Genomic DNA, 27,640 nt, shown 5'->3' on the forward strand with positions numbered 1-27,640 from the left:
GGGCTTTGCAGAGAGGGGGGGCGAAGCACGGATAAACGTGTCAAGGACCTGTGTAGGAAACCCGGGGGCCAAAACTTGACGCCGTAAGACGCGATTTCAACCAATCAGACCAGCCTTTCATACTAGTTGCATTTGTCGAGGCTGAGAATAACATACCCCCTCATTTAATCGTTTTGTCTCCAAATTCTTCATCTCCACAACAGATCTGATAATCCATGGATGCGTTAAACGCCAGTCCTTTACAGGACTGGAAGTTGGAAACCGTTTGCGATAATAAACTGCGGTACCATCAGAGAACCTCCGGTGATGAGTGTTGGCACTCGGAAGAATGCATAGGAAGTGGTTCGTTCGGTAATGTCTGGCGAGAACGCTGCGTTTCAGGGCCTTCACAAAATGCCCTCCGAGCCGTTAAGCATCTTCATAAGCGACGATTAAAGATGTCGAGACAGGAGCTTGATGCCCTAGTAACATTTTCCGATACCAAAACCACCGAGGTAGATACAGATAATGACCAGGTATCCGCAACTTACTGACAACATTCTAGTATAAGCAGTATTTTGTACAATTTCTGGGCTGGTTCGACGACGAAAGTTTTGTCTATATCGCGATGGAATATTTGGAAAATGGCGATCTTCAGCGTTATGTAGGTGCACCTTTGCCCGAACCTCAAGCTGCATCAATCGTGGCCCAAGTCGCCCGAGCCTTATATTACATGCACCACAGGCAATTTGTCCACAGAGATATCAAACCGGAGAACATTCTAGTCTCTCGTCGGGGTCCTAACTGGCACGTCAAAATCACTGATTTCGGAATTTCCAAGAATACTGATGGCACTGGTCTTGGTACGCTCGGAATTGGGACTGATGGGTACATGGCCCCAGAGCTATTAAAGGACGACTCAGGTCATTATACGCCAGCTGTCGACGTGTGGGCACTCGGGGCCGTCGCATTCTGCTTGCAAACAGGCAACCCTCCTTTCCCCACTCGCGCAAGGCTGCGGGCCTATGCTAAGGACCCCAAAGTGTTTCCGGTCGAGCCGCTACGTACTTCGAGTTCTTACTGCATGGATTTTGTGCGGCACACGATGCAAGACATTCCTGAACGACGATCGACTATCGACTATGTCCTTACCCACCTTTGGCTTTCTGGGTCTGATGCTCCTGAGAGGTAAGTGCTAGAGCCAGAGTTATCATCAGAAAAGACTACTAATTTCTGAAAGTGGCAAGGTAGTTGAAAGCTCGACAACTACTGAAAACACCTTCAGCCTATCGCCGTCTAACACCTGGTCAAACACATATAACAGCACCGATGCTTCAAATCTACGGTCGTTTTCATCCACTACACCTATCATTGAGCCAGAACCTGAGCTAGAGCCACAGCCACAGCCAGCTTCGTTTTCTGCTTCTTCTTCCTTTGCCCCGTTGACTACAGATATTGAGAGGCTTGCAGTAGTGGACAGTCCGCAAAGGAAAGATCACTTACTTGAATCTCCTTCCACGTTATATCAAAAGCAAAAGAAGTCCAAGCAGCCGAACGAAGCTGCATTGATTCAAGAAGTGCTTAACTCTAAGAATCAGGATCCTCTGGCTCTGATCAACACCTTGGGGCTCCTTTTAGAGTTTTATCGTGGCCATAAAAGGCATGAAGAAGCAGCGGAGGTTGAACAACAGCTTCGCTCTCTGCAAGCTGCGATGTTTATGAGGTCTTCCACGGATACTTTAGGATCCCCTCAAAACCTTATCGCGATGAATCACCAGCCAATATTCGAGACAGAAGATGTATATGAGGAAGACCCCGAACTGATGACCCAACAAACAACGCTTAATCCCGAAGATATCTATGAGGAAGACCCCGAACTGATGACACACTTAACAACGCTCAAGCCAGAAGATATTGGCTCAAAAGGCTCCGTGCTCAAAGTCAAACTCACAAGTACATGACGCCCCATCTAGTCACATTGTTTGACTGTGCTTCAATTCGCTAATCAATTACTTTTGTCTAGTTCTCGGGGCCTTTGATCTTGAAAAGATAGACCTTTTCCGTGGGGCTTTCATTTCTTTACTTCATTGACTGATACTCATTATTATTTATAGGTTCCCCTGATCCTTACGTCAGATTTTCTCTGGATGGTCGCTATACTTGCTCAACCAGCATCAACAAAAGAACCCGGAACCCATATTGGGAGGAGGTTGTGGATATGTACGTAATCCCATTCATTGTCCATGTTAATATGCCCTCTCCTGACTGATACAAATTATACATCAGCGAAATCAATGAGGATAGCCAGCTGTTATTTTGGGTCTATGATAGCAAGAGCAGCAAATTCTTGGGTCGCGCGGAGTTCTGGCCGGGTAAATCGGAAACTTGGAACGACGGTACGATGAAGCCCAAACCCTTATACCCCCGGAGAAACCTCCCGAGGTCAGACCTCAGGCCTTCGATTGACTTACTCATGCCGACTTAGGTGAACCTATTCATCTTTCCATTGAAAACATGAAGAACCGGTCATCTTTTTATTTCAAACTCTGTCGCAAAGAACTCTATCACCAAGCAGGCCCAGGGTTAATAACGGACCCGAGCGGGCGTTATGTGACTAATTTCCTGAGTGAGAGAACAATGGAGAGGTGGTAGTGACGAGATATTTACTTCACTTGATTACCTCTCTCCCCGAGATCTATCTCTCTCCTCTCCCTCTCATGCAGGTCCTTTCTCTGGCTAGGCTTCTCGTTTGTAGACTTTAGCAGCTCTCAATGCATTAAGGTGCCTGGAAATGCCTGACTTTTGGCTGGCAGAAAATGAAGATACCTAAACTACCATTAAGCCTAGCATAGTGACGAGTATGCCCTCATTCTTCGAAGTCCATCCCATTTCTGATGATGAGTTGATATATTAACCTCACATCCTCAACAGGGCTGGGTAAGAAATCCTCAAATAAGCGGTCATTGGTCGAATTATTTAAACTGGTCAAAGAGGTTCGAAAATGGGGACCCATGAGGTCGGTCGCTTTTGAAATCGCCTAACACTTTGCAGAATGGTCATATCAGGTGCTCTAAATAGTTTCAAGATGGTCGAAAATAGAAGTTTGCGTAGTGGAGAGGTGAATATATGACTTCAACGCCGAGAGCTGCACTAATGAATCAGTTTAGCTGGTTTTAATAGCTTGACTGCCAAACGCGAGTCCCAATACGGAGTACTGGGTATAGAGTGGTGTCAGAGGAAATCTAGAACTAAGCCTAAGGCCGAAATCGGGCATTTGAAAGCACCAATTGATCATCAGGGACCTAGCCGCTATACACCTTGGTACTCAGCTCCTATATGGTATACCTAGTGAAGTGGGAAGAGCGCGATCGCGGTCTGACGTCGCAAACAGGATGATGGGGGCGCTCAGTGCCCGACGGGGGGTCGTAGCGGGTGGTGTTGGTGACGCCTAGGAAGTCGTAATAGGAAGCAAATGCTAGATCTCAGAAGTGAGGAAGATGGTACGACACGGCCCACCAAGGTACATACACTGATGCCTTGCCGGAGTTGGGAGTTGAGAAAGAATTGTGACGATGCATAACCTATTTTCCATCTCGGGATCCTCATCAAGGGCTGCACCCCGGGGTCCCGGCGTGGGTACTCCGTATGGCCCACTTCCTCTCGCTCTATTTTTCCTCTCTACCACCAATGACAACGTAATGTTTTCCAACTCGACCGGCATTTGAGTCGGCGGGGTCTTGCGCTTCGAGGGTTCGAAAGCTTTCATCCAGCATCTCCTTGGCAGCGGCAGCTTCTATCGGCAGGGCACATATCCAACCGATCTGGAATGTACCTCGTGGAGGACAGATCATGTCAAAGGTCTACCACATGGGACACGCGGGCGACCGTAGGTTAGATAAATTCCAAGGTTGGATCGTAATTCTTTTCAACGTGCAAAATCAATGGAGCATCAGGCAGAACTTGACCCTTGCCCGGCCCCAAGACTCAGCCGCATGATGGACACGTAGCGCAGCAGGGAGCGGCAATATAAGAAATTTCATTGGCGGGAGGATCGTGATGTCTCCACCTGAAAAGTCACTCCCCAACTTCCATGATGTGAAAAGCAAAAGCTAGAAAGCGAAAGAGTGTGTTTGATAGTCAGTATGCGAGACCTTGCCTCCCTGGAGGGCAATATGGAACCACATCAGCCACGACTGTTGCAAACCACATTGTTCGAACCCTTTCGAGGTCCCTCCGTATCGGATTAATGGTCGGTGTCGGGGGTGCAATGCCGTCTATCGTTCATGAAATTCGACTCGGGGATGTAGTAATCAGCTGCCCTGAAGGTACATTAGGTGGAGTACTTCAATATGATATGGGAAAGATCGGAACGGGGGGCGAGTTCAGCCGAACCGGCTCTTTGAACAGCCCTCCCCGTCCGCTTTTGACGGCACTCAATTCGATGAGGGCTGTGGAGTTGACAGATGACTCTCTCTACCCTGGCCATATTCTCTAATCGACTGAAAGAAATGCACGAACTCGGAAAGCCTTCCTACGACCTGGGACCAACAAGGACCGACTTTTCAAGCCGGAGTACACTCATCTGGAAAATACAAACGAATGTGACGCCTGTCTGACAGAATGGGAGGAGGCGAGAAGTGAACGAGAGGACACTGCTCCGCAGGCACATTACGGTGTTATTGCATCTGGAAATGCCGTGATCAAAGACGCCAAAACAAGAGCCCAGCTAAAGCTAGAAACCGGAGCGTTGTGTTTTCAGATGGAGGCAGCTGGATTAATGATGTATTTTCCCTGTATTGTTATTCGCGGAATTTGCGACTATGCCGATACGCATAAGAACAAGCAGTGGCAGGGTTATGCAGCGTTGGCCGCAACATCACATGCGAAAGAGCTGCTAGGATATGTGCCAACGGGCCTTGTTGTACAGGAGCAACTGGTGGTCAATCTTTGTAGTAAGTCTGATTTATATTAGGTGCCATTGTCTTCTACCCAGATTATCTCGCTGACATGACATGATATGATCAAGAAGGGCTCAAGCAAGAAGTTCAAGGCATCAATTAACACCTCCAACTCATATACACCCAGCACGAACAACACCATCACGAGCGAGAAAAAAGAGCTTTAACGAAGCGACAACAAAAATGCCACCAATCCTTCAAAATCCGTAATTACACAGAACAAAAGGATATCAATCCGATGCCAGCAGAAGGAACTTGTCAGTGGGCTCTACAGAGCACTGAATACATTCGCTGGTTAGACGGCAAACAAAATGACCTTCTATGGGTGTCAGCTGACCCAGGCTGTGGGAAGTCAGTACTTGCCAGATCGATTATTGATAGCCACATACACACTTCAAGCCCAAGGATGACGATCTGTTACTTCTTTTTCAAGGATAACGAGGCACAGAATTCTCTTTCGACAGCACTTGTTCAATCTTACATCAACTCTTTAGCCAAAAGTCTGATCTTTTACATCATGCCATACCACCTTGGGAAGAGAATGGACAGGCGCTTTTGAAAGAGACTGATCGGCTTTGGCAAATATTTTTGAAAGCAACATCATCTGAACAATATGTATTTTTGATGCCCTTGATGAATGTCGTGAAGTTGATCAACCTCGACTTATTCAGAAACTACTGTCTTTCCACCACAAAGTCTCCTCAATAGTAGAAGATGTTCACTTGAAATTCTTGGTTACCAGTCGCCCATATAACGATATCCAGAACTGTTTTCAAAGGACCAAATATTTTCCATCTCTACTTTTGAAGGGAGAGAACAAGAATGACCAAATCCATCAGGAGATTGATTTGGTTGTGAAAGAACGAATCAAGGAGCTAGCCTAATCATAGCCTCGCTATCGTGGAACACACACAGCGACTCGAACAACAACTTCTACAAATAAAGCATCGAACATATCTTTGGCTACATCTAACCATGGATGAGATTTGGTCTGCATTTGAAAATAGTCTCTGGCCTGCTGAAGAATCGATACAAACGATATATCGATCCGTGAATGAAGCCTACGCAAAGATCCTTTCTCGAATCCCGTGTGAACAATTCGATATAGTGAGCAAGATTTTTCGAATTATAATTGCAGCACGTCGCCCTTTAACAATAACAGAAATGGCCATAGCCTTAGGCTTAGCCCTTCGCCTACAAGCACGAACTATAGCAGAGGCTTGGATAGACCCGCACCACTTGTCGAACAAACTAAGAACTCTATGCGGTCTCTTTGTCTTTGTTAATAATTTTAAGATCTATCTTATCCACCAAACGGCTAAAGATTATCTTACCGAAGGCGTGCTTCCTAGCCATCCGCTTTCTGCGTATTATTGCAGTTGGGAAAATCCCGAGGACCAAATGGGTCGAATATGTTTGCAATATGTTTCCATGAAAGATCTAGGCGAAAATCACGTGCAGGAAACCTCTAGCTCTACAAGCTTATTACAGTATTCAGCGACCTGCTGGTACTCCCACGTCAAAAACATGACTTCAGCTACAAGGCAAAAGGTCAGTGATTTACTATATCACAGTTATGACACAACGACACACCAGTTTCGATTTTGGTTCCATATATTCTGGGGGAAATGGGGCTCCAAAGAACAGTCGGTTGAACTGATTTTCTTTCATCTTGCAGATCTGGTTGGAGACCATAGAATGGTCCACCATTTACTTGACTAAGCAAAATTTGATCCGAACGTTGCAGACACCATGGGGGCCTACCCGTTGACATATGCTTGCTTCTCAGTATCTCATAAAGCTGTTCGACTGATAATTGAGCACGGAGGAGATGTCAATTCCCAGGGGGGACCTTGGGGCAGTGCGCTGCGGGCTTCCTGTTTTTTGGGGTTCGAGGAGACCATACAGACGCTATTAGAATCCGGGGCTAACGTAAACGTTGAGCTCTATGTTGAAGAAAAAAGCTGTTAGGATCTACAGGCAAGTAAAAGAAGCCACAATGTATGTTGTATTGTGGGATATGGTTGTTGTATAGAAAGATGGAGGAAAGAGAGTACTAAACTACTACTACCATGGGCCCCCAGATCATATGACTATGGGTAGACTTCGGCAGAACCCATTTTGGGTCGGAGTCTCCGACCCAATGGGTTAAACCCAATAACCTAATAATAACCCATTTGAACCCATTCTAGCATAAAATATGGGTCTTGGCGTTCATAACAATACTAAGTCATCGAACAAAATTACTGTTTTTTACAACTATTCCGGTTTGTCTGTCGAACATTGCTATATTATGATTTATCACAGTAATAAGTTAGAAATTTTATATAATTACTTTGAATTTGAAGCCAATTTACTTCATATTATATTAATTACCAATAAAAATTGAGATTAATTATGGTATAGTGGTATTCTATCAATTTATACATTTGTTAAATATAGACTGTTGGAAATATATATTTGTGGTGGAGGTAAGTCTATATATATTTGAATATAAATATAAATAGAAATAGAAATTTCTTAATCTTAGTTTATTTTCTATATAATTAATTTTATTTTAAAGCTAAATATCTCTTTTCTTATATTCTTAATTAATATATCTAGTAATTAATATACTATGCAAATTGAGGTGGTTTATAAATGATCTCTAGACTGCGGCATATCCGCTCCAATGGATATCAGATCGATCCTTATATCCGCAATTTGCGGATATTGGATATGAGTTGATATCCACATCCGCACTGCGGATATGAGTTCATATCCATATCCGCACTAGCATAACTCTCGCTTACTTTCCCCCTTATAGCCTATCATATGACCTTAATGCAGCTTACCAATATTTCCTTACCACTGAAATAAACGCATGTTTGGTCCTGACAGAACTAACCCCTTGAATCGACGGTCGGTACTTTGAAATTTTAGGAAATGGATATATATCGAAGGTCTCCTTATACAGTATTTGTAGGTGGTCTTATAGTTTTCTTAGTCCGGCGTTTTGTTATAAAGATGGCCGTAGATTGACGATTTTGTGGTAAGTTATACGTATAATTGTTAAGGAGGAAGAGAATAAGGAACTCACTTATTAGTTCTTTTAAAAAGATGCGTGATATTCCTAGGGGATCCGTTTGACCCTATTCTACGTACTAGAATTAATCTATCGTCTTTTATATCTAGACCTGGACAAGTCCCATGGACCCACTCCCATGAGAAAGTCTTGGCAGTCAAAATTAATGCCAAGACCGATAATCGCTACCTATTTAGGTAATATAATTACCTAAATAGGTTTAGCGTAGTCCCATGGGAGTGATGGGACCAGGATATGGGACCAAAATTTTCTTAGTCCCATGGGAGTTGGCAAGGTCTAGACCTCTGCATAGCCCACAAATGGGCCCATACCCCCGGCCCAAAGCCCAACCCACAGTGGGCTATGGGCCCAATATTCAAAGCCCAACCCAACCCACAGCCCATTAATGGGGGCCCATAAGGCCCCCATCAAAGCCCATTTCTACGCACAAATACAGTCTTGGCATGCATAAAGTAGCTGATTAATAGCTGTATTTTACGCAAGTTCCAGCCTGTATATTCAGTATTATTATATTATCACCATCAGAAGTACAATATTGTAGGAATTGAGTAGATATTATACTGAATTCAACATCATGATGCCAGATTTCATACAAAATCACCCAAAAAAGATCCAATTTGACCATGAATTCATACTATTATAGCGTACTGAGTATCAGTATGAAGAGATATATATATTATCTAGATTGAACTAGGTGCATCTTTCTGTTGAAGTATAAAACCAAGTATCAAATTCATATTTTGTAGGTTTATATGACTGAACTTTATACTGACGGATACCTATCTCTCCTTCTTTGTTTCTGCTTTTATAGATAGGTGATATTATAGCTGATCTCGAGGTAATAGAGGTTTAAAAATATATCCTAAGCCATCGGGTGAAATTTTTTGGATTATAATATTGCGAAATGGACCGGGAAATGGGCTGGGAATGGGCTATCTATAGGCTTTTGATAGGCTAAGCCCACTTAATATGCACGATGTAGCCAATCATATACGAGTATTATAATCATACGTTTCAATTCTGACTAGCACTATAATGAATCCTCTGTTTATTGCATCAATTTGCTGTTTAATGCTACTATCAAGATTCAAGAAGTGGCCTTTTGTAATGTATGACCTTGAAGCTATCCCCCTAAAGCCCTATATCCTTCCTACTATACATTTTATACTATATATCTTCATCTTTGAATCAATCTTTATTATTGAATCGTCAACTGATTATGTCGTAAAGCCAGCAAGCCGAGTTTGGATCATCTCAGTTCGACCCATTTGAACCTGACCTCGATACTATATCATTTACTACCTCTTATTAGGTATCTAGCAGCTACTACCGTAGTCGTTTATCGTTTCTTCAGCCGTCTATTCCTTCGTCAATTGCCTTAGAAGTAGAACATTTTCAGTGCTTTTAACGAGTTAGTCTTGGTAGAATAGGTACTTATTTTCTTTTCGACGCGATAAATCACAGTAATTGGGTTGATTGGTGGTTATAGACCGACTATAGATCTACTAACACGATAATTTTATGGGACTCCTAGCATGGTTCTGCTTCGGAGACTTAGAAATAGTATGAATAAGTGGCGTATATAGTTTCTGGGAGCCCGAAGGTGATGTGTAAGCGTTACGGTCTTATCCTTGAGCATCCTTATGGCACTAAGAAACAAACTGGTAACGAGAGTACTGAAAAGGTTAACCGTTATAGTATAACGACTATTACTCGTTATCTGGAAACTGTAGCTTATAAAAAAGCTACAGGGATACGGAAGCAAAAGGGGGTAATAAGAGGGTTTATTTAATCGGTATATATAGTCCTATCCTTCTTTTATACTACTTACTTATATCAATATTAATATAGGGTTATACCGAAGCGGAAGTATCTTTCTCGTAAGAGGACTAGAACGATCAACTCCTATAATTTATTACTATCAACCGACTCTTATTCCGACTTATCGAAAACCTATCCTTTCGTCTCTTAATTTCGTAATTATAGTTAGCCCTAAGCCCTTTAGATATACTATACGCTACTACAATTCAACGTCGGCTATCTCTTCGTATAAAAGAGCGGCAAAAGAATATACTTAGGATGCTACCGGAGTATATAAGGATCTTAATTGTATTGGATTGTTAGATATCTCTATTTAGGTAAGGATTTATAGCTATTACTGGCTATTTTATCGATACTGACTAGGTCTACCGCGAGGTACTACTCGGTTTCAAACCCCTTTATAGAACACATTCCGGTGTGAACCTAAGTATAACTGTTATATAGACGGTTACTTAGTATAAAATTGAGGACCGGATATTTGGATTGACTACTAATAATATGTCGAATAATAAGACTCTAGTTGATACACTATAGCAATCTTTACTATAATAATCTTTATCTAATATACGGGATATCAACATTATCCGTATCCCCTATCTTACGTATATGATCTAATTAAGTTTGAACTAGCTACTTAACCGTCTTAAAGCAGTCCCTTAGAATGAGACTATAGAAACCAAATAGACTGAGCAACAAGTTACTCTCGTAAGGGCGAATATAAAAAAACGGGATATCTCGTATACTTTAAAAAGAATACGAGCACTTACTATATATATCCGCGCTAGTCCTTAGCGCCGAGATTCATTTATCGTACTTTAACCTTTAGGGTAAGGGATTATACTTCTCTAAGATATAAAGACTCGATAGAATTCAATATATCTTATACTCCGGCGAGCTAAGAGACTCCGTATCTTTATTATATAATTCTATGATCAGTTCAATAAGTAAGACTTTGTACTAGATAATAATCAATAGCGTCAGATTGACTATCTTCTTTGTCTTATAAAGCCATTCTTTGATTATATACTTACTCTCTTAAAGACACGAGATATAATATTATATCTTATCTTTAAGATCTATAATTTGCTATTTAAGTATATTAAACGATTAAAAAGACAATTGAAACGAAAGCGAGTTATATAGAAGCAGTAGATACTTACTTCTCTCGATACTAGCTAGTCAAAATTACGCGACTACTATAAGGAGACTGATAAAATACGAGGGTATATCTATATAGTTTATATAATACTGTCGCCGGATAATAGATTCTAATTCTTTCTTTCTAATAACTAGTCCGACGCTAAAGAGCTACGGGATTAGTATCGAGTAGCATTCTAGGATATACTTACTCTAATCTAGGAACGTCTTAATAGTGCTAAGGGCCCGTAAGGGTCTTCTATATCGATACTAAGATCAGTTCTTTACAATCTTATTCGAAGCTAGAAATCTATCCCTAAGTTAAAGCCGGTTATTAATAAAATAACGTAGTATCTTAATAGCAGTAGGTTGAATCCTTCCGATCACTTATCTAATAGATACTAATATTAATATAGATATAACTGATTCGGAGCCGCTCTTATTCTAGAAAGAGAATAAATCTCGTTTCCTAGCTATCTGATACAATACGTGTAAGTTCATAGAGAAAGCACTGTATGTATTCTGGTGGACGAAGAGGAGAAAGAGAGGACGAGAGAGCAGGCAAACTATCTGGGTTCTATTTACATGTGATGCCTTAGGCATCCGGGCATCCAACATCCCCCTCATAGAATCCTGCATGCACTCCCTATCAAGATCTCCAGTTCCGGCATACATAGTAAAACTCTGCAAATTTCTTGTGGATTTAGCACATGCCAATTAGCTCGGTAAAGATCTTGAATTGATCCTTTGCAAGAGCCTTGGTAAATCCATCTGCGGCATTTCGCTTGGTGTTCACTCGATGAATCTCAACATGTCCTTGCGCCACTGCATCTTTGACAAAGAAGTAACGAAGATTAAGCCATCTGTTCGCCGATTTGCCTCCTTTCTTCGAGAGAAGCAATTGTGAGTTGATGTTGTCAGTGTAGATCTCTGTAGGACGCTGCTCTGGGAGCATAAATGATCGTGCGATCTTGTTCAACCACATTGCATCACGACTAGGTTGATCCAGTGCACACCACTCAGCAACTGTCGTCGAATTGGCCGTGATCGTCTGCTTCTTCGTAGACCACATAATAGGTGATCCGGCAAGGTACCAGACGCTTCCTTCTGTCGATTTGCTATCTTCCCAGTCCGTATGTGAAGCATCTGTGTGTGCATGGAAGCGAAGTTCGCCAGTTCGACCGAGGATAATTCCGATATCAGGTTTTCGTCTCAGATACTTCACAACATGTTGCATTGCTTTGTAGTCAGAAAGAGTGGGATTTGCTAGTCGATGCTGTAAGCGTGTCACTGCGAAGCGAATGTCTGGTCGTGTCTTGACTGCCAACCAGTTTAACATCCCCACGATAGACTGATATTGATCAAAAGCATCGTCATCTAGTGCATTGGTCGCATCGGCTGGTGTCTCTCTCCATACAGCTGGCAATGGCGTGTCTTTCCAGCCAGAGGTTTTAGCCATACGTAGCACCTTTTGCACGTACGCTTTCTGTGACATAGTGATTGTCCCGTTGGCGTAGTCTCTGTCGAGCGCACAGTTCAAATACTGCTTTGGCTCACCGAGGTCCTTCAAGTCGTAGTACTGACGAAGTTCGCTGACAACTTGCTCAATGTCATCGTCGGATGGTGCAGCAATGATGAAATCGTCAACATGGATCATCATAATAGTCAAATTCATGCCTTTGCCTTTGATATAAACGCAAGGATCATCATCCAGCGGACGAAAGCCAATCTGACGTAGTTTGCAGTCCATCTCTTCGTTCCATAGGAAAGCAGAGTCTCGCAATCCGAAGAGCGCTTGATTGAGTGTACACACCCAGTGTTTCTTGTCTCCTTGTGCATCTGCGTACTCAAAACCTGTAGGTTGTCTCATATAGACTGTCTCCACATCTTCACGTGAAGCATTGAGATATGCAGCAGTGAAGTCAACTTGCCTCCATTTTAGACCATACACTGCAATCAGTGTGAGAACGATTTTGATCATACATTCGGCGACGACAGGGGCATATGTTTCTCCATCATTTTTGTCTTGGAAGTTGCCACATACCACCCATCGTGCTTTGAAATCGTAGACTTCATCTCTGGTGTTGGATTTGACAGTGAATCTCCATTGTCCTGGCAGTACCTTAGCTTTTGACGGCTTAAGGATCAAGCTCCATGTGCCTTTAGCCTCGAGATCACTAAGTTGTCTTTGCATAGCCTCTTGCCATTGAGGCCAGAAAGGGCTCTTTTGCGCTTGCTTGTACGTAGATGGCAAGTCAACGTCCTTTGCGCATAGCGGCTTTCCATTGTAGAGAAATGGTTCGTCAATATCGACTTTGTCCATTGTCACATCAGCTGTTGCAGACATCGCACTAGGTCCCGCAGACCCCTGTCCATCACCCTCCGTCACGTTGTTACCGCCCGAGTCCTTCGCCTTTGCCCTTGTGGCAGCTCGTTGAATATCTCGGTCTCGTTTCTCGTACTCGACAGCGAGGTGTTTCTGCTTTGGATCGTGGTATCGGTCAGGTGCAATCCCGATATTCGCTCGTCTCGATCGGCGGGGTAGGGTGGGAGCCGGTGTAGCTGGGTCCTGAGAGATAGGATCTGGCGATGACTCAATTGAGATGATCTCACGGCTTGGTGACATCTCTGATCTCGCAGTAACCGGTGTGTTCTCAGTGCTTGTCGTTGTCTCCGTTGTCTCGATAGCCTGTGTGATCTCACGACTTGGTGACACACTGATTTGTCGAGCGGGTGTAGCCTGTGTGATCTCACGACTTGGTGACACACTAGCTTGTTGAACTGGTGGAGCTTGTGTGATCTCACGACTTGGTGACACACTAGCTTGTTGAACGGGAGAAGCTTGTTGAGTGGGAGATGAGAAAGGGTATTGGTAATCTGTTCTCTGTCGCTCTGGAGAAGGAGTCATATCTTCTGATTCCTCGGTGACAGCTCTCTCAATGTTGTCGGTATCTCGACGAATATCGTCCATACTTTCAGCAAGTTGAGACACTTGGGTTGACAGTTGTTGAAGTCTTCTTCCGAGATCTTCTTTCTTCCGCTCAATGTCCAAAACCTGTGAGACGCTCTCAGTGGTAGGATCCGTGATCTCAGTGATTCTCGCGCCTGTCATCATGGGCTCCTCTCCCACAGTTGGGAGAAAACTTTGAAAGAGTTTGCGCTGTTTTATTGGCGGAATGATTGTTCTCTGCGGTGGTGCCTTCTGTGGTGTCTCAGGCATTGTAGATGCACTGCCATGAATTGTTGGAAGATGAATTGTAGACGGCGTAACAGGTGCTTGTACAGCTAATCGTGTAGGAGTTTGTACCTGTAGTGTACGTACTACTTGCTGCTGCTTCTTTTCTGGCTTCGAGATCTCGTCTTCTTGCGACAGTGAGACAGGCATGAATCCGACGACATCATCATCATCATCAGGATCCTTGGGATCGGTGGGTGCTTTGCTAGCTGGTGTTGGTCCCATACCATCGTCATCTCCAGGTTGCGGAAAACCAACATCACGAGACACTACCAGTTTCTTCGTGACTGGATCCCACACTTTGTAAACATGACCACCGTCCCCCTCATAGCCAACAAGCATACCTTTCCACGCTCTGGGTGCTGCTTTCCTAGCCTGTGTCCTCTTAGGCTTCGGAATGTGGACGTATGCAGCTGATCCCCATGGTCTAAGGTGCTTCAAGGAAGGCTCTGGGTTTGCAATTTCAAGTTCTTGACGCCAATGTGTGAGCGGCGAGATCTTAGTCTTTGGATTGACTAGTCTGTTGTAGATGTAGATGGCTGTGTCTGTCGCATACGGCCACATCTCTTCCGGCATCTTCGCATCGATGATCATCGTTCTCTGTATGTCATTGATATGTCCACCGAAACGTTCCACCGTACCATTTGGCTCTGCGGTGTAAGGTGGTGTGGTCTCAAAAGTCATACCATGCTTCTCACCCCATTTGATGAACTCTTTAAACTCTGTACCGCCATCCATTCGCCAGATGCCTGGGTATCTGCCGGTGAGTAATTTGATCTTCTCACAGAACGCAGTAAGCTTATGGTAAGCATCACTTTTGTTCTTTAGCATGATTCCCTCAATTAATCGAGTAGCATCATCAACGACTGGTAGCCAGTAGTTCTCTCCGTTTGGCCCAGTGGGTTTCATTGGCTGTGTATCAACGTGGAATTTCCATGCTACATCTTGTACCCTCGCCTGTTGTTGACGGGATATCTTGAGCTTTGACTTGCCTTGAAAACAGGCGTCACAATCGAAGTGTTCCGTGCCGTACTGCTCATCATCACCTAGTTGTTCAGCATGTTGTAGTGTGGAAGCAATGCGAGCTTTTCCAGCATGTCCGAGACGTCTGTGGATCTCGTACGCAGTCACTTTGTTCACAAATCCAATCTCATCGTCATCGTCGGAATCTGTGTCCGATTTGATCTCATTGGGGTCATCATCGTCCTTCGGACTGACAAGGTACGGGACACCTGTTGACGTGTCTGCATACCCTAGGATGTCTCCCCTTCCATTTGTGAGATTCTTAGTGCGTGTGTCGTAAGAGATATCTTGTTCTTCAAGAAGCTTTTGCATGCCAAATAGCTTGCCGTGTCCCCCAGGAGTGTAGTAACCAGTTGTCATGAACGAGTACGTCTTTCCATCCAAACCTGGCAGGGCAGCCCTTACAATGACTTCACCGTGGCCTAGCGTGACGACTCTATTACCAGAGTAATCCTTGTACGCATAAGCTGTGTCAGGGTGATCCAGTTGGTATGTGTGGAAGTCCTCGAGATCGTGTGTCAATGTCTTGTCAGAACCAGTGTCTAGCAACCAATCATTCTTCCTGTCAACAGAATTGGCAGCTGCAACAACCATATTGTTCTGTCCATCTTGACGTTGAGTTCTCTGGATAGCCTTTGAATAGGCCCACAAGTTGCCGGACGGTTCCCACGAGGCTGGTGGGTTGTCACTGAGATAGGCACATCTCTTTGCAGTGTGCGGTCCAAAGCCGCAGAATGAACACATGTTATTGTCATCCTTTTGTGTGCCATTACGCATCTCTTTTGCGTAGTCATGAATGTCTTTGCCGTCGGCAGGCTGCTTGCGAAGACCTCTCTTCTTCTTCTTTTTAGCAGTGGCTACGTCTTCGTCGATAGCATTGATGTCTTTGCTGGATTGGGTGTTATCGTCATTGTTGTGACCGTTGTTGTGACCACCTCGGCCACCACGGTTTCCTCCACGACCACCTCTTCCATTGCCTCGGCCACGGCCGGCATTGTTATTGTAGACAGCATTGGTGACACCTTCCATGTCAGCAGCTGCTTGGAGTGCTCTCCAGTACTCCTCCACCTTGTCGAGATTGAGTTTCTTGGGTTCGAGACTTGCGACTTCTTCCCTAATAAACTGGACCTTTTTGACTTCCAATTCAAGGTTTTGAAGGACTTGTGATAGGCCGTGTGCTGGGTGCGGTGCTGCCTTGAATCGAGCAAGCACATGGTACTGTCGCTGGTACTCCTCAATGTACTCGCTTGCTGAGTTGTAATCCGATCGTTTCATCTTATCGAACTTCCTCATCTCAAGGAATGCAGTTTGCATCCGGTCACTGCCTTGTGTCATAGCCATAAGCTCATCGTACAATTGATCAGCGTACTTAGGCATCTTTGACAAATTGCGCAGCTTGTTCTGTAGTGTGACATCGATTTGATTGTACATCCAGCTTGCAACTAAGCGAGACCAGTACTTCCATCTTTCAAACGAAGCATGTGACTTGGGAGGTCGGGGAATGTCGCTTTCTAGCAGCCATTCCAAAGCGTATGGGATCAACTGGTAAGCCAGTGCCTGTTTCCAACCACTTGGATCAGTGTCATTGTGCTCCAGTGTCCTCACTTTCTGAATTTTGGTCATTGCAATCGTTGGCAGACCATGTCCCTGATGGGACGGCTTGTTATCCTCATCCTCGCTGTCACTGGCATCCTGCGCAAATTGGATCGGATCGTTCAAGGACGGGACTTCATTGGGATCAATCGTGTTAGGCGGTACGCCGGGAGGGGGGGTTTGTGGGTTGGTGTCCCCCACATTTCCGGTCGCGACGTCTGCCATGATTGGATTGTAAAGCTAAACGGAGCTTTTGCCGGCGGGGCTCGAAGGATTTCCTGGATGTTATTGGCTGGATCCGAATCCGTGTAGTGTACCACGCACAAAGGTGGATCCACTGTGGGGTCAGATCGTCAAAAGTCTCCAGATGAAAATAGCTTCAGAGAAAAGAGTTGCTAGTGGTCCAACTAGCAAAAGAGGCTCATAACCTGATACAATACGTGTAAGTTCATAGAGAAAGCACTGTATGTATTCTGGTGGACGAAGAGGAGAAAGAGAGGACGAGAGAGCAGGCAAACTATCTGGGTTCTATTTACATGTGATGCCTTAGGCATCCGGGCATCCAACACTATCGCTTTACTTATACGGGATTATCTTACAATCCTAGTAATAGGTACTAGTGTAGAACGTCTATTTAATACTGCACGCGATATCTGCTATTATCGCCGCGGCTCTTTAAAATCGGGTACTATCGAAGAGCTAATACTATACCTCTATACATCTAAGTTTGACCTTAATATATAGGAAGCGGAGGAATTAAAGCAGTTCTTTACTTCTAATAAGATCGACGTATTGATAGAAGAGAAGGATAAGACGCCGGATGATATTAAGATTGATGAGATTAGTGATACTAAAGAACAGGGTGATCTATCTAGGGATTTGATAGATATTAATAACTATAGTCTTGACGGAGATAATAATGATACTGCTGCACCATAATTACCGACTACTTATACTTAGCAGCGTATATCAGGGAGGAAGAGGATGCGAGTTGAGGATGATATGTATGAGCATTATTAATATAATTCAACCACCTAGTATCTATCACTTAATATCTTCTCAATCAATCATATAAGCTTATAAGAAGAAGATGGTTCATATACGGCTTAGACGGTAATTGGAATACCCAAAAAAACCAGGGAAAAATGCATTACTTATGCAGCTGCGATACATTGGTATGTTTGTATTGTTTGATGAATAATGGGGGCCCATTATGGGCCGAAATGGGCCCTGTGGGCTTTCACTCTGGGCCCATAACCCACCGATGGGCTCGAAGGATGGGCCCAAAGCCCAACCCATTCGTGGGTTGGGTTGGGTTGGGCTATGGGCTTTGTGGGCTATGCAGAGGTCTAGCAAGGTCTATTTATATCTATCGACCTATATCTGATTGGCTATTATAGTTAGACTTCGGCAGAACCCATTTTGGGTCGGAGTCTCCGACCCAAAACCCAACCCATTGGGTTTTGGGTTCCGCCCTCTATAACCCAACCCAACCCAAAACCCAATGGGTTAAACCCAATAACCCAATAATAACCCATTTGAACCCATTTTTGCATAAAATATAGGTCTTGGCGTTCATAACGATGCTAAGTCATTCAAATAAATGACTGTTTTTTACAACTATTCTGGTTTGTTTATCGAATACTGCTACATTATCACAATATTGAGTTAGAAAATTTATATAATTGCTCTGAATTTGAAGCTAATAGGCTTTATATTATATTGATTACCGATAAAAATTGATATTAATCATAGTATAGTGGTGTTCTATTAAGTTAAGTATTTATTGACTGTAGACTGTTGAAAATATATATTTATAGTAGAGGTGAGTATATATATATTATAGGATAACTATAACTATAAATATAAATAGAAATATCTTATTATTATTTTATTTTATATATAATTGATATTATATTAAAGCTATATTTCTCTTTTCTTATATTTAACTTCTTATACGTACTCTAAATTATATTTTCTGACCGCGGTCGGAAAATCACTTCTAGGAGGGCAGGTATATATATTATTATTTCTAACCGCGGTTAGAAAAGCTCTTCTTAGGGGGGTTATATTTACTATAACTTATAACCGCAGTCAGAAAAGCTCTTCTGGGAGGGTAAATAAAACATTTTTAAGGAATCTTCTAGGGAGTGGGTTATAAATAGGTCCTATTAGGTTCTCTTAGGTTAGACCTATTTAAATAGAGCTTATATAGCTAATTATATAATATTATAGCTTCTACCTTTTGATCTATCTACTTTACTATAGGACTAAGGTATTTACTATTTATATACCCTTCTCTTATAAGTATATACTCTCTCTATCTCTCCCCCTTACCTCTATAGTATTCCCCTTTTCGGTTGTAATATCCTAAAGCTAGTATTCTGACTTTTTACCTACTCTTTACGATACGGATATAGATAACCTTAGCTATCTTATACCCTCTTCTCGAGTTCTAACCCTATCTAGTAGCTAGCTTACGATTGAGCCTTTTAATACTATTAATACTAGCTTCCTTCGGCCCTCCCTTCTACCGATTCTACACTCTCTTACTCGCGTTAGCCCTAATCGGAGAAAGGTATATATACTTTATAACAATATAGTATATAAAGAATAGGTTAAGTAGTAGCTATAAACCGACTATAGGCAGAAAAGCAAGATTTCCTAGGATTCAAATCGTAATTCAAATATATAGAGTAACTTCGACTAAGTTGCCTATACTAAAGATAGAGCGCTAAAGGTAATATATAAGCGCTACTTAAAGATCCTAGAGTATCCCTATTCTCTATCACCTAGTAGAAAGGGCTATTATAGTATATCAACAATATTAAAGTATTTAAAGATAGTAGGCTGTCGTAAAGCTTAATAGGGAGGGAAAGGAGAAATTACCTAGTTCCTTCAAAAAGTAGTATCTCCTTACCTCTTTATTTAGTTATCCGATTTCCCTAATACTCCTAGATATATAGGATTACGGCTTACCAGAGGCTCCCTTTTCACAATTAGTATAGGAAGAGTATCTTCTCCAATTTCTTACCCTCAATCGACTTCTATTCTACCTTATCGAATATCTAACACTTTATAAGCTATTCCGATTAGCCCGCTCTGCACTATCTCTCCCTCCGATACCCTCTACTACTATAATATATCGTCGTTTACGTGATATTATTATAGAACGACAGAAATCTATCCTCTAAACACTACCTAACAACGCAAAAATCTCGATCGTATTAGATTGCTAGACTTCTCTATATAATTAGGCGTTTATAGCTATCACTAGCTATTTTATTAATAGTAACTAGGTATACTAAGAGATTCTACTTAGATTTAAACCACTTTATAGCTCCTATACCGGTTTAAATCTAAGTGGTATACTCCTTAAAACTCTAGTTAAGTATAAGATCTAGGATCGGGTATTTAGAGTTATAACTAATAATATAACTAATAATAAGATAATAGTTAAGGCTATTCAACAGGCGCTCTCTAGCGATATAATAGTAATCCGAATACCCTATCTTACCTATATTATTTAGCTTTATTTGAACTAGCTCCTTAATCGTTTAAAGGCTATCCCTCTAAATAAGAATGTAGAAATAAAGTGGACTAACTAGAAGTTATCTATAGTAAAGGTAAATACTCAGCACTAGATACAGAGGATCTTATATACCTTAAATAAGGTCCGTTATCTTACTATATATATCTATATAAGTCCGTAACGCTAGGCAGCCTTTCTCCGACTTTAAGAAAAGGGATCCTAGCTTATTCTAATCTAGGACGTAAGGACTCGGTAGAATTCTACCTTCTTAATACTTCGTTGTGTAAAGAGACTACGTAGTTTCTTCTAGCCCTTCTATAAGGAGTATGACTATAAGGAGATATTACTTAATAATTAAGAATAGCGTCAAATTGACTATCTTCTATAAATCACTCGGCTATTCTTTAACTATACAATAGAGCTCTCGAAGACAAAAGAGGTTATTATATATCTTATCTTTAAGATTTACAATGCCCTCTTTAATTACTTTTTTGAAGCAGAGGCGCTGCTTAAACGTAAGCGAGTTCTATAGAAATCAGATATACTTAAAGCACTTATAGCTAGTCGCTTAAAACTTAATAAGTACTACTCTCAAACCGATAATCTTAAAGGATATATTTATACAGTTAGGATAATACTAGTACCTAATAGTAGATTTTAGTTCTTTCTATCTAATAATTAGGAGCCTCACTAGCGTGATACCTACCGGAAATCGTTCTAGGAATTATTAATTCCGTATTAAGAGCGTCTTATAATAAATCAAAGATTAACTAATACTCCAATAGTAGTATTATCTAGTTCTAGGCTAAATAAGATGCTAAAGAGTAACAAGATATCTATAAAGCCAGCTAGTAATAAGATAACTTAATATCTCGATAGTAGTATATTTATAATCTATTTCTTCCCTATATAGGATAATACTAATATATTTATACTACTAGATCTAATTGATATTAAACCTCTTCAATTCTAGCGGGAGAACCAATCTCGTTTCCCTACGATCGCGTTACTTACTCGCGATATTCTCTCTATTCTAGTAACTAGTGCTAGTATCGAACGGCTCTTTAATACTACTTATGATATTTGTCACTACCGCCGTGGTCGTCTAAAGTCTGAAATAATCGAGGAGCTTATATTATTTCTATATACAATAAGATTTAATATTAAGGATACCGAGGTAAAGTAGCTTGAGTAGTTCTTTATACTAGCTGAGATTGAGTCGGCGAAGGAGTAGAACGATGAATATATAGAGGATGCTAAGCTTGACCTGATTAGTGATAATAAAGAGGAAGAAGGAGTAGATAATAGACTATAAGAGATATCTCCTTATTTAATAGATATAGATATAGAGGTAATAGAGCCTAAGTTACTAGAGACTATAACTTAGAGATAGGCCTTAGGGAGGAAGCGTAAGAGTAGGGTAGATAAGGATTTCGAGCAATATTAGAGAAATATATCCTAATTCAATTATTCAATTTATTCTCAATTTATTCTAGAAAAGCGCTATAAGTAAAATACTAAATATTATAAGTAAAAAATGCATTAATTATACAGCTATACGCTAGAAGTCTATTTGTCTGGTTTATACTATATTGGGGCCCTAATGGGTTACCCATAGACCTCGCTTTGGGTCGGGTTTGGGTCCAACTTCAGGACCCGTACCCACGGGTTGGGTTTATACCCAAGACCCAAAACCCATACCCGTAAAACCCGTGGGTTCTTGGCGGGTACCCATGGGTACCCGCCAAGAACCCATTATAGCATAAATCTCCCAATTAGTTCATGCGAAAATGTATAAAACTGCTGATTAACCATAATAAAATACTGTTATTTATATGTGTTCCGGTCACCTCTTTAACTTTTGGTTATGAATGTCTTTTCTCCTACGTAATATTGAGAAATTGCCTTGTTTTTAAATCAATAAATGATGGTAATAGATTGCATTTTGATTTTAAGGACTTTATGACATTATCGTGGTTGTAAAAATCAAAGTTAGTTAAAACGGTTCTTAGGAGTGCGGAAATATATATATAAATATGAAGTATAGTTGGAACATTTTCTGTATAGACAATATGAATTGTAAAATCACAATTTTTAGAACTAAACATAATCGTTTGGTCTTAGAATAGTCGCTATACATTCATTTATCTATAAGTAATCTAACTAAGTGCTCTTTTACCTTTGCTACGTCTTAACTTAGGACCTCTACCTAACTATAGACTTAGTCAACTAATCGCTATAAGGCTTCCAGCGGGTTACCTATAGGTTACCTATAGATTTACGGGTTCTTAGCGGGTAACCTACGGGTTACCCATTATTTATATAAGCCGTAAGCCAATTAGTATAGCTTTTTTCTACCTATATAGGCCTTTATTGATCTATCATCTTTTTTATCTAGAAGAGCAGGGTTTCGCGAGGCCCCAGAATTAATATCTATATACTAGGATTTTTTTTATAAGTCTTCTAAAGTTCTCACAATCCTTACCTAAGTGCTCGTCTATTAGTATCTTACTAGATGTCTTAATTCACTAATACTTACGGATCATCTTTATATGATTTAGACCTACCACTGCTAAATAACCTTCAACTTCTCCTATCAGACGATCTCACCCCTGATCTATCTGTGAGCTAACGAATATTTCTATACGTCGTAAGCTTAGTCATCGATTCCGATTCTATTTAACTAGGATTATTTTTACCTCCTATTCTATCTAGCCTCGAGACTATTCGACCCGACTGTGTTAATCTATATATAGTGTACTCTAAAGTAATAATAATTGAATTTGTACAATAGTGGCTATAAATAGACTTTAGAAGAAGAAAGCGCTTATATTAGGATTCACGACACTCTTCTGATGTTTAGAATCACTTTGATTAAGTGTCTAAGGCTACTAATAGGGAACTAAAAGTGATATATAAGTATTGTAGAGCTCTTCTCAACTATTTAGGGCTTAGGGATAGAACTTTAACGATGAAGAAATATGCTGTAAGCTATAGCAAAAAGCTAAGAAGCTAAGATTTAAGATAATTTATCTAAGCGGTATAATAGCCTACTTATTCCTTATTAAGAAATATGCTGATTTTAACTACTTCTATAGGCGCTATCCCTTTCTACCGAGACCCTATTCAGCTAAGAAAAATGGGAATAATATCTTCTTCGATTTATCACTGAATTAAGAGTACCTTTCTAGCTCTTAGAGCACCTAGGATTCTAGGATATTATTACTATGGCCTAAAAAGCCCTAAAGAAGCTTAATATTCTATCTATAAAGGTAGCACGGAGCCGACTACGTACTATAGTGATCGAACGCTATTAGAGTATACTAGAAAGCTTACCTTAAGATAGAAAGATTTCAATTGCCCTTAACTGTTAGATATCTCCTTTCTAGTAGATATTTATAGCAGTCACTGGATATTTTATCGATACGGACTGGAACTACCGTGAGCTACTTCTTAGGTTTGAGCTACTTAGTGGAATATACTCTGGTATTAACTTTAGTGCTATTCTATTATAGCTTCTATAGAAGTATAATTTAACCGATCGAGTGCTTATAATCACTACCGATAATATATCAAATAACAATACCTTGGTAGTAAGTATCTAAGAAACGGTCTAGTCCCTTAACCTTAGCGATAATATAGCAATTGTTCGAGTTCTATATATAGCCTATATTATCCAACTAAGTTTGAAGCAACTTCTCGGTTAGATAAAGGCAGAGCCAAAGAATAATATTACTTAAGTCGAATAGACTAACTACTAGGAGTAATTAGTTCGTTCTAGGTATTAGAAGCGGGAGATTATTGATACTCTTAATAAGGTTTACTCCTCTAAGAGTTATAGAAGATCTAATTCTAACCTAGTTTTAGCTTCGAAGCTTAGCTGTTTTTATTAATGTGAGTCTATAGCGCTGTGAAGCTTTCTATAGTCTTTAGATAAGCTCTAAAGCCTTTATTCTAATATAGGACGTCCGTACGCGATAGAATTCGACGTTCTTAATACTTCGCTGTGCTAAACGACTGCAATCTACCTTAGATAAGTTTTGTTCGAAGTATAGCTATCCTTACCTCTAGCTTAATTAAGAGTAATGGCGCTAGATTGATTATCTACTCTTAATCACACAGCTATTCTTCCGGTTTACGACTATACTATTAAAGATAAAGGATATTACTATCTATCTTATCTTTACTATCTATAATAAGCTTTTTGATCATCTTGAGAAGTCGATTAAATAGCTTATAAGGAAGAATGTAGCCTGGAAGAAGCTTATACTTACCGCTCTTTATGCGGCCGAAGAAAAGCTGAGATAGTACTATAGTAAGACAGAGGATATCTATAGTGATCTTTTCGCTATTAGTATAATGCTTACTCTATAGTATAAACTCCGGTTCTTCCGGAGTAAAGACTAGGGCGGCGGCCCCGAGTTAGTTACTAGATATCGGTAAAGCTTTATAGACTACTTTGAACCGTATAAGTAACGTCGATTGGAGGAATAGACCGGTAGTAGTTAAGAGCCTTCTACACTTAGTTTAAGCCTAGATCTTAATTATATGATTGGCCTTCCGGTACCTCTAGCTTTTTAATAGGACGAGCTCGTAAGTTATCTTAATAGTAGTAAGTATGCTCTCTCTATAAATTACTAAATTTCGCTACTAAATATATATTAGTAACTACTCCTACTATAGCAATATGTATATTCTAGAAGGAAAACTAGGCTATATTCCCTATACTTATAAAGCTCGCGCGTGATATTCTCTCGATCCCTGCCACTAGCGCGGGTGTTAAGCGGCTATTTAATACTGCTCGGGATGTTTGTCACTATCGACGAGGTTCACTGAGTGCTATAACAATTCAGGAGCTTATATTATATCGTTGTATAACAGAATTTCAGATCGAGGAAGATATAATTGCTTTTCGGAAAGAGTATCTTTCTAAGGGGGAAACAGAAGTAGAGAATGAAGAGAAAGATAACTAATAACTTGAAGATACCGTGGAGCCGATTAGTGATAATAAGGAGGATAACAGCGATAGTACGCAAGAGGTTGTACTCTTTATTTAAGCTGAATTAGTAACGTAAGGTCTCTTAGAACGTGTTCTTGGAAAGAGGAGAAAAAGTGTTATATCTAAACCGGATATTGAAGGATATAATGATGATAACGAGGAAGAGGTTCCTCTACCCGAGACTCAACAGCGTGTCTCTGGAAGATCTAGAAAGCGCCCACGGCATCATGATGATCAGTTTATAGTTTATTAGTTAGTTATACAATTGAAGCTGTTCATACTCAATCTAGTTCCTTCAAAAGTATACCGCTTGTAAGCTAAATACATATAAATACAGCACAGAAATGCACAATTTATGTATATCACAAGATTATCTATGTTTGCATTGTTTATCAACCGTGGGTAACCCGCGGGTTGGGTACGGGTCTAATATCAAAACCCGTACCCGACCCTGGGTCCGAACTTTGAACCCAAAACCCGCCAAGAAATGGGTATGGGTCGGGTAAAACCCGTCTACCCACGGGTAAGGGCGAGGCCTACTATTTAAGATGCTGGAATTGATCTATTATCTTAAGTATCTATAAGTAGATCCTATTAGCTAGTTCAGTAGGTAATTTGTATAATAACCCTACCGCACCTTAGTGCACCTCACCGCACCTAAGGGGTAACCCTAATTAAACCTTATCGTACCTCGGTACACCTCACTACACCTCAGAGGTAATAGATGATGGGGTTCGCACAATCTATAGCAGCAAATTCGACAAAGATGCGACCTTCTACAATAAATTGTTCGATCAGTAAGTTCCCGAAACCATCTCCATCTTCCAAATTTGATGACAAGTCGTTGGCTAACTTAGTACAGGACCAAGTTCATGGTCACTATGACAGGTGATGCAGAGCACATGGAGCGTAGACGCATGCTTACCCGCCCTTATACCAACTCGTACATTCTCATCTCCCCAACTCTCGATGGCGTCCTTTCTCGCGTATCGCAGCGCCTTAACGAAGCAATTACCAGCTGGGCAAAGACGGGTACCTCTGTCGATGTCTATCAGCAGGCTAAATGTTGTACCCTTGACGTTGCTTCCGGCTGGCTCTTTGGTAGCGGGAATGCGACTGATACTTTACGAGACCCGGCATTCGAGAATGATCTGACAACCTTAGCTTCAGCTGGCTCCAAGATAATTACCATGAGGACCAGCCTCGACTGGCCTATGACCTATTTAGAAAACTGGTTTGGCAACAAGCTGCCCGATCCCGAAATCACTTCTCAGTGGCAAGCGTGGCTCACACGAGTAATCACTAATTCCTACAAGTGGCACTCTACCAACTCACTTTCTACCCCGAGCCTTTTTAACCATTTTTATGATTCTTTTAAAGCCGCCAACCCCGAAATGTCGCGTAACGGAATGGCTTCCTTGATCGCGGTGGAGTGCGACGACCATCTTTCGGCAAGCCACCTCGGCCTGGGGACATTACTGTCATATATCACGTACGAGCTATCAATAGATCAGAACTGTCAACGCGCACTCCGACAAGAGCTCCTCACTCTGGCCAAACCTAGCGATCGAAGCCTAGCCCATCGCCTTGCAGATTTGCCAGTGCTTGACGCCGTTGTCACGGAGACCATGCGAACCCGTGCACCTTGTTCCGGCCCTTTCCCTCGTGTTGTGCCAGACTCAGGCTGCCGGCTCGTGGGAAAGTTTGATGTCCCCGGTGGCACCATCGTCAGCTCCTCGGCCTGGGCCCTCCACTTCAATCCCGTTCCTTTTCCCTCTCCAGAAGAATGGCGACCGAGGAGGTGGCTTGAAGCAGACGAGAACGCTGTCGTGGAGATGCGGAGGTGGATTTGGACATTCGGAAGCGGCGCGCGGGTGTGCATTGGCACTCATTACTCTATGCGTGGTAGGTTCCATTCGGTCACCCTTCCGTAATGTCCGTTCCATCAAATAACGTGCTGACGCAGTTATCAAAGAGCTGCTTGCCACCATCTATACGGATTATTCGACCTACCTTGATGATGAATTCACAGGAAATGTGGAACAGCAGGATGCCTTCTCGGCGGGGCCTGTTGCGGGTTGTCTGAAGCTACGATTTAGAAAACTCACATAACCTGGCCTCCGTCACAACACCCCCCCCCCCCCCCCCCCAATTTGGGTCCGGCTATCAAGCTACAGGAGTAGTACTCAGGTTTAGCCTATAGCCTATGGCATACAATTCAGGTCGCAACCCTACCCAGGTGGGAAAGAGCAATTTTCCAGTCTTGGAGCCTGGGGCA

General features: G+C 41.7%; 4 protein-coding genes across 4 annotated transcripts; 3 read left to right on the forward strand and 1 right to left on the reverse strand.

Moving 5' to 3' along the window:
- Positions 1–215: 215 nt before the first annotated feature.
- N7455_008954 (serine/threonine-protein kinase) lies at positions 216–1,940 on the forward strand (the record flags this gene model as incomplete). The annotated part of the gene is made up of 3 exons (XM_065606037.1): positions 216–494; positions 545–1,167; positions 1,220–1,940. The coding sequence occupies 3 exons, from the start codon at positions 216–218 to the stop codon at positions 1,938–1,940; spliced, it is 1,623 nt and encodes a 540-aa protein (XP_065460986.1).
- Positions 1,941–3,644: 1,704 nt separating this feature from the next.
- N7455_008955 (uncharacterized protein) lies at positions 3,645–3,830 on the reverse strand (the record flags this gene model as incomplete). The annotated part of the gene is made up of 1 exon (XM_065606038.1): positions 3,645–3,830. The coding sequence occupies one exon, from the start codon at positions 3,828–3,830 to the stop codon at positions 3,645–3,647; it is 186 nt and encodes a 61-aa protein (XP_065460987.1).
- Positions 3,831–4,035: 205 nt separating this feature from the next.
- On the forward strand, positions 4,036–5,821 carry N7455_008956 (5'-methylthioadenosine/S-adenosylhomocysteine nucleosidase family protein; the record flags this gene model as incomplete). The annotated part of the gene is made up of 6 exons (XM_065606039.1): positions 4,036–4,074; positions 4,097–4,434; positions 4,486–4,918; positions 5,065–5,288; positions 5,432–5,616; positions 5,646–5,821. The coding sequence occupies 6 exons, from the start codon at positions 4,036–4,038 to the stop codon at positions 5,819–5,821; spliced, it is 1,395 nt and encodes a 464-aa protein (XP_065460988.1).
- A 20,028-nt stretch (positions 5,822–25,849) lies between these two features.
- N7455_008957 (uncharacterized protein) lies at positions 25,850–27,474 on the forward strand (the record flags this gene model as incomplete). The annotated part of the gene is made up of 4 exons (XM_065606040.1): positions 25,850–25,853; positions 26,087–26,159; positions 26,225–27,267; positions 27,329–27,474. The coding sequence occupies 4 exons, from the start codon at positions 25,850–25,852 to the stop codon at positions 27,472–27,474; spliced, it is 1,266 nt and encodes a 421-aa protein (XP_065460989.1).
- Between the last annotated feature and the right edge of the window lie 166 nt (positions 27,475–27,640).

Source organism: Penicillium solitum (assembly GCF_028829755.1).
Source record: "Penicillium solitum strain IBT 25940 chromosome Unknown utg000005l_segment0_segment0, whole genome shotgun sequence".
Lineage (NCBI taxonomy): Eukaryota > Fungi > Ascomycota > Eurotiomycetes > Eurotiales > Aspergillaceae > Penicillium > Penicillium solitum.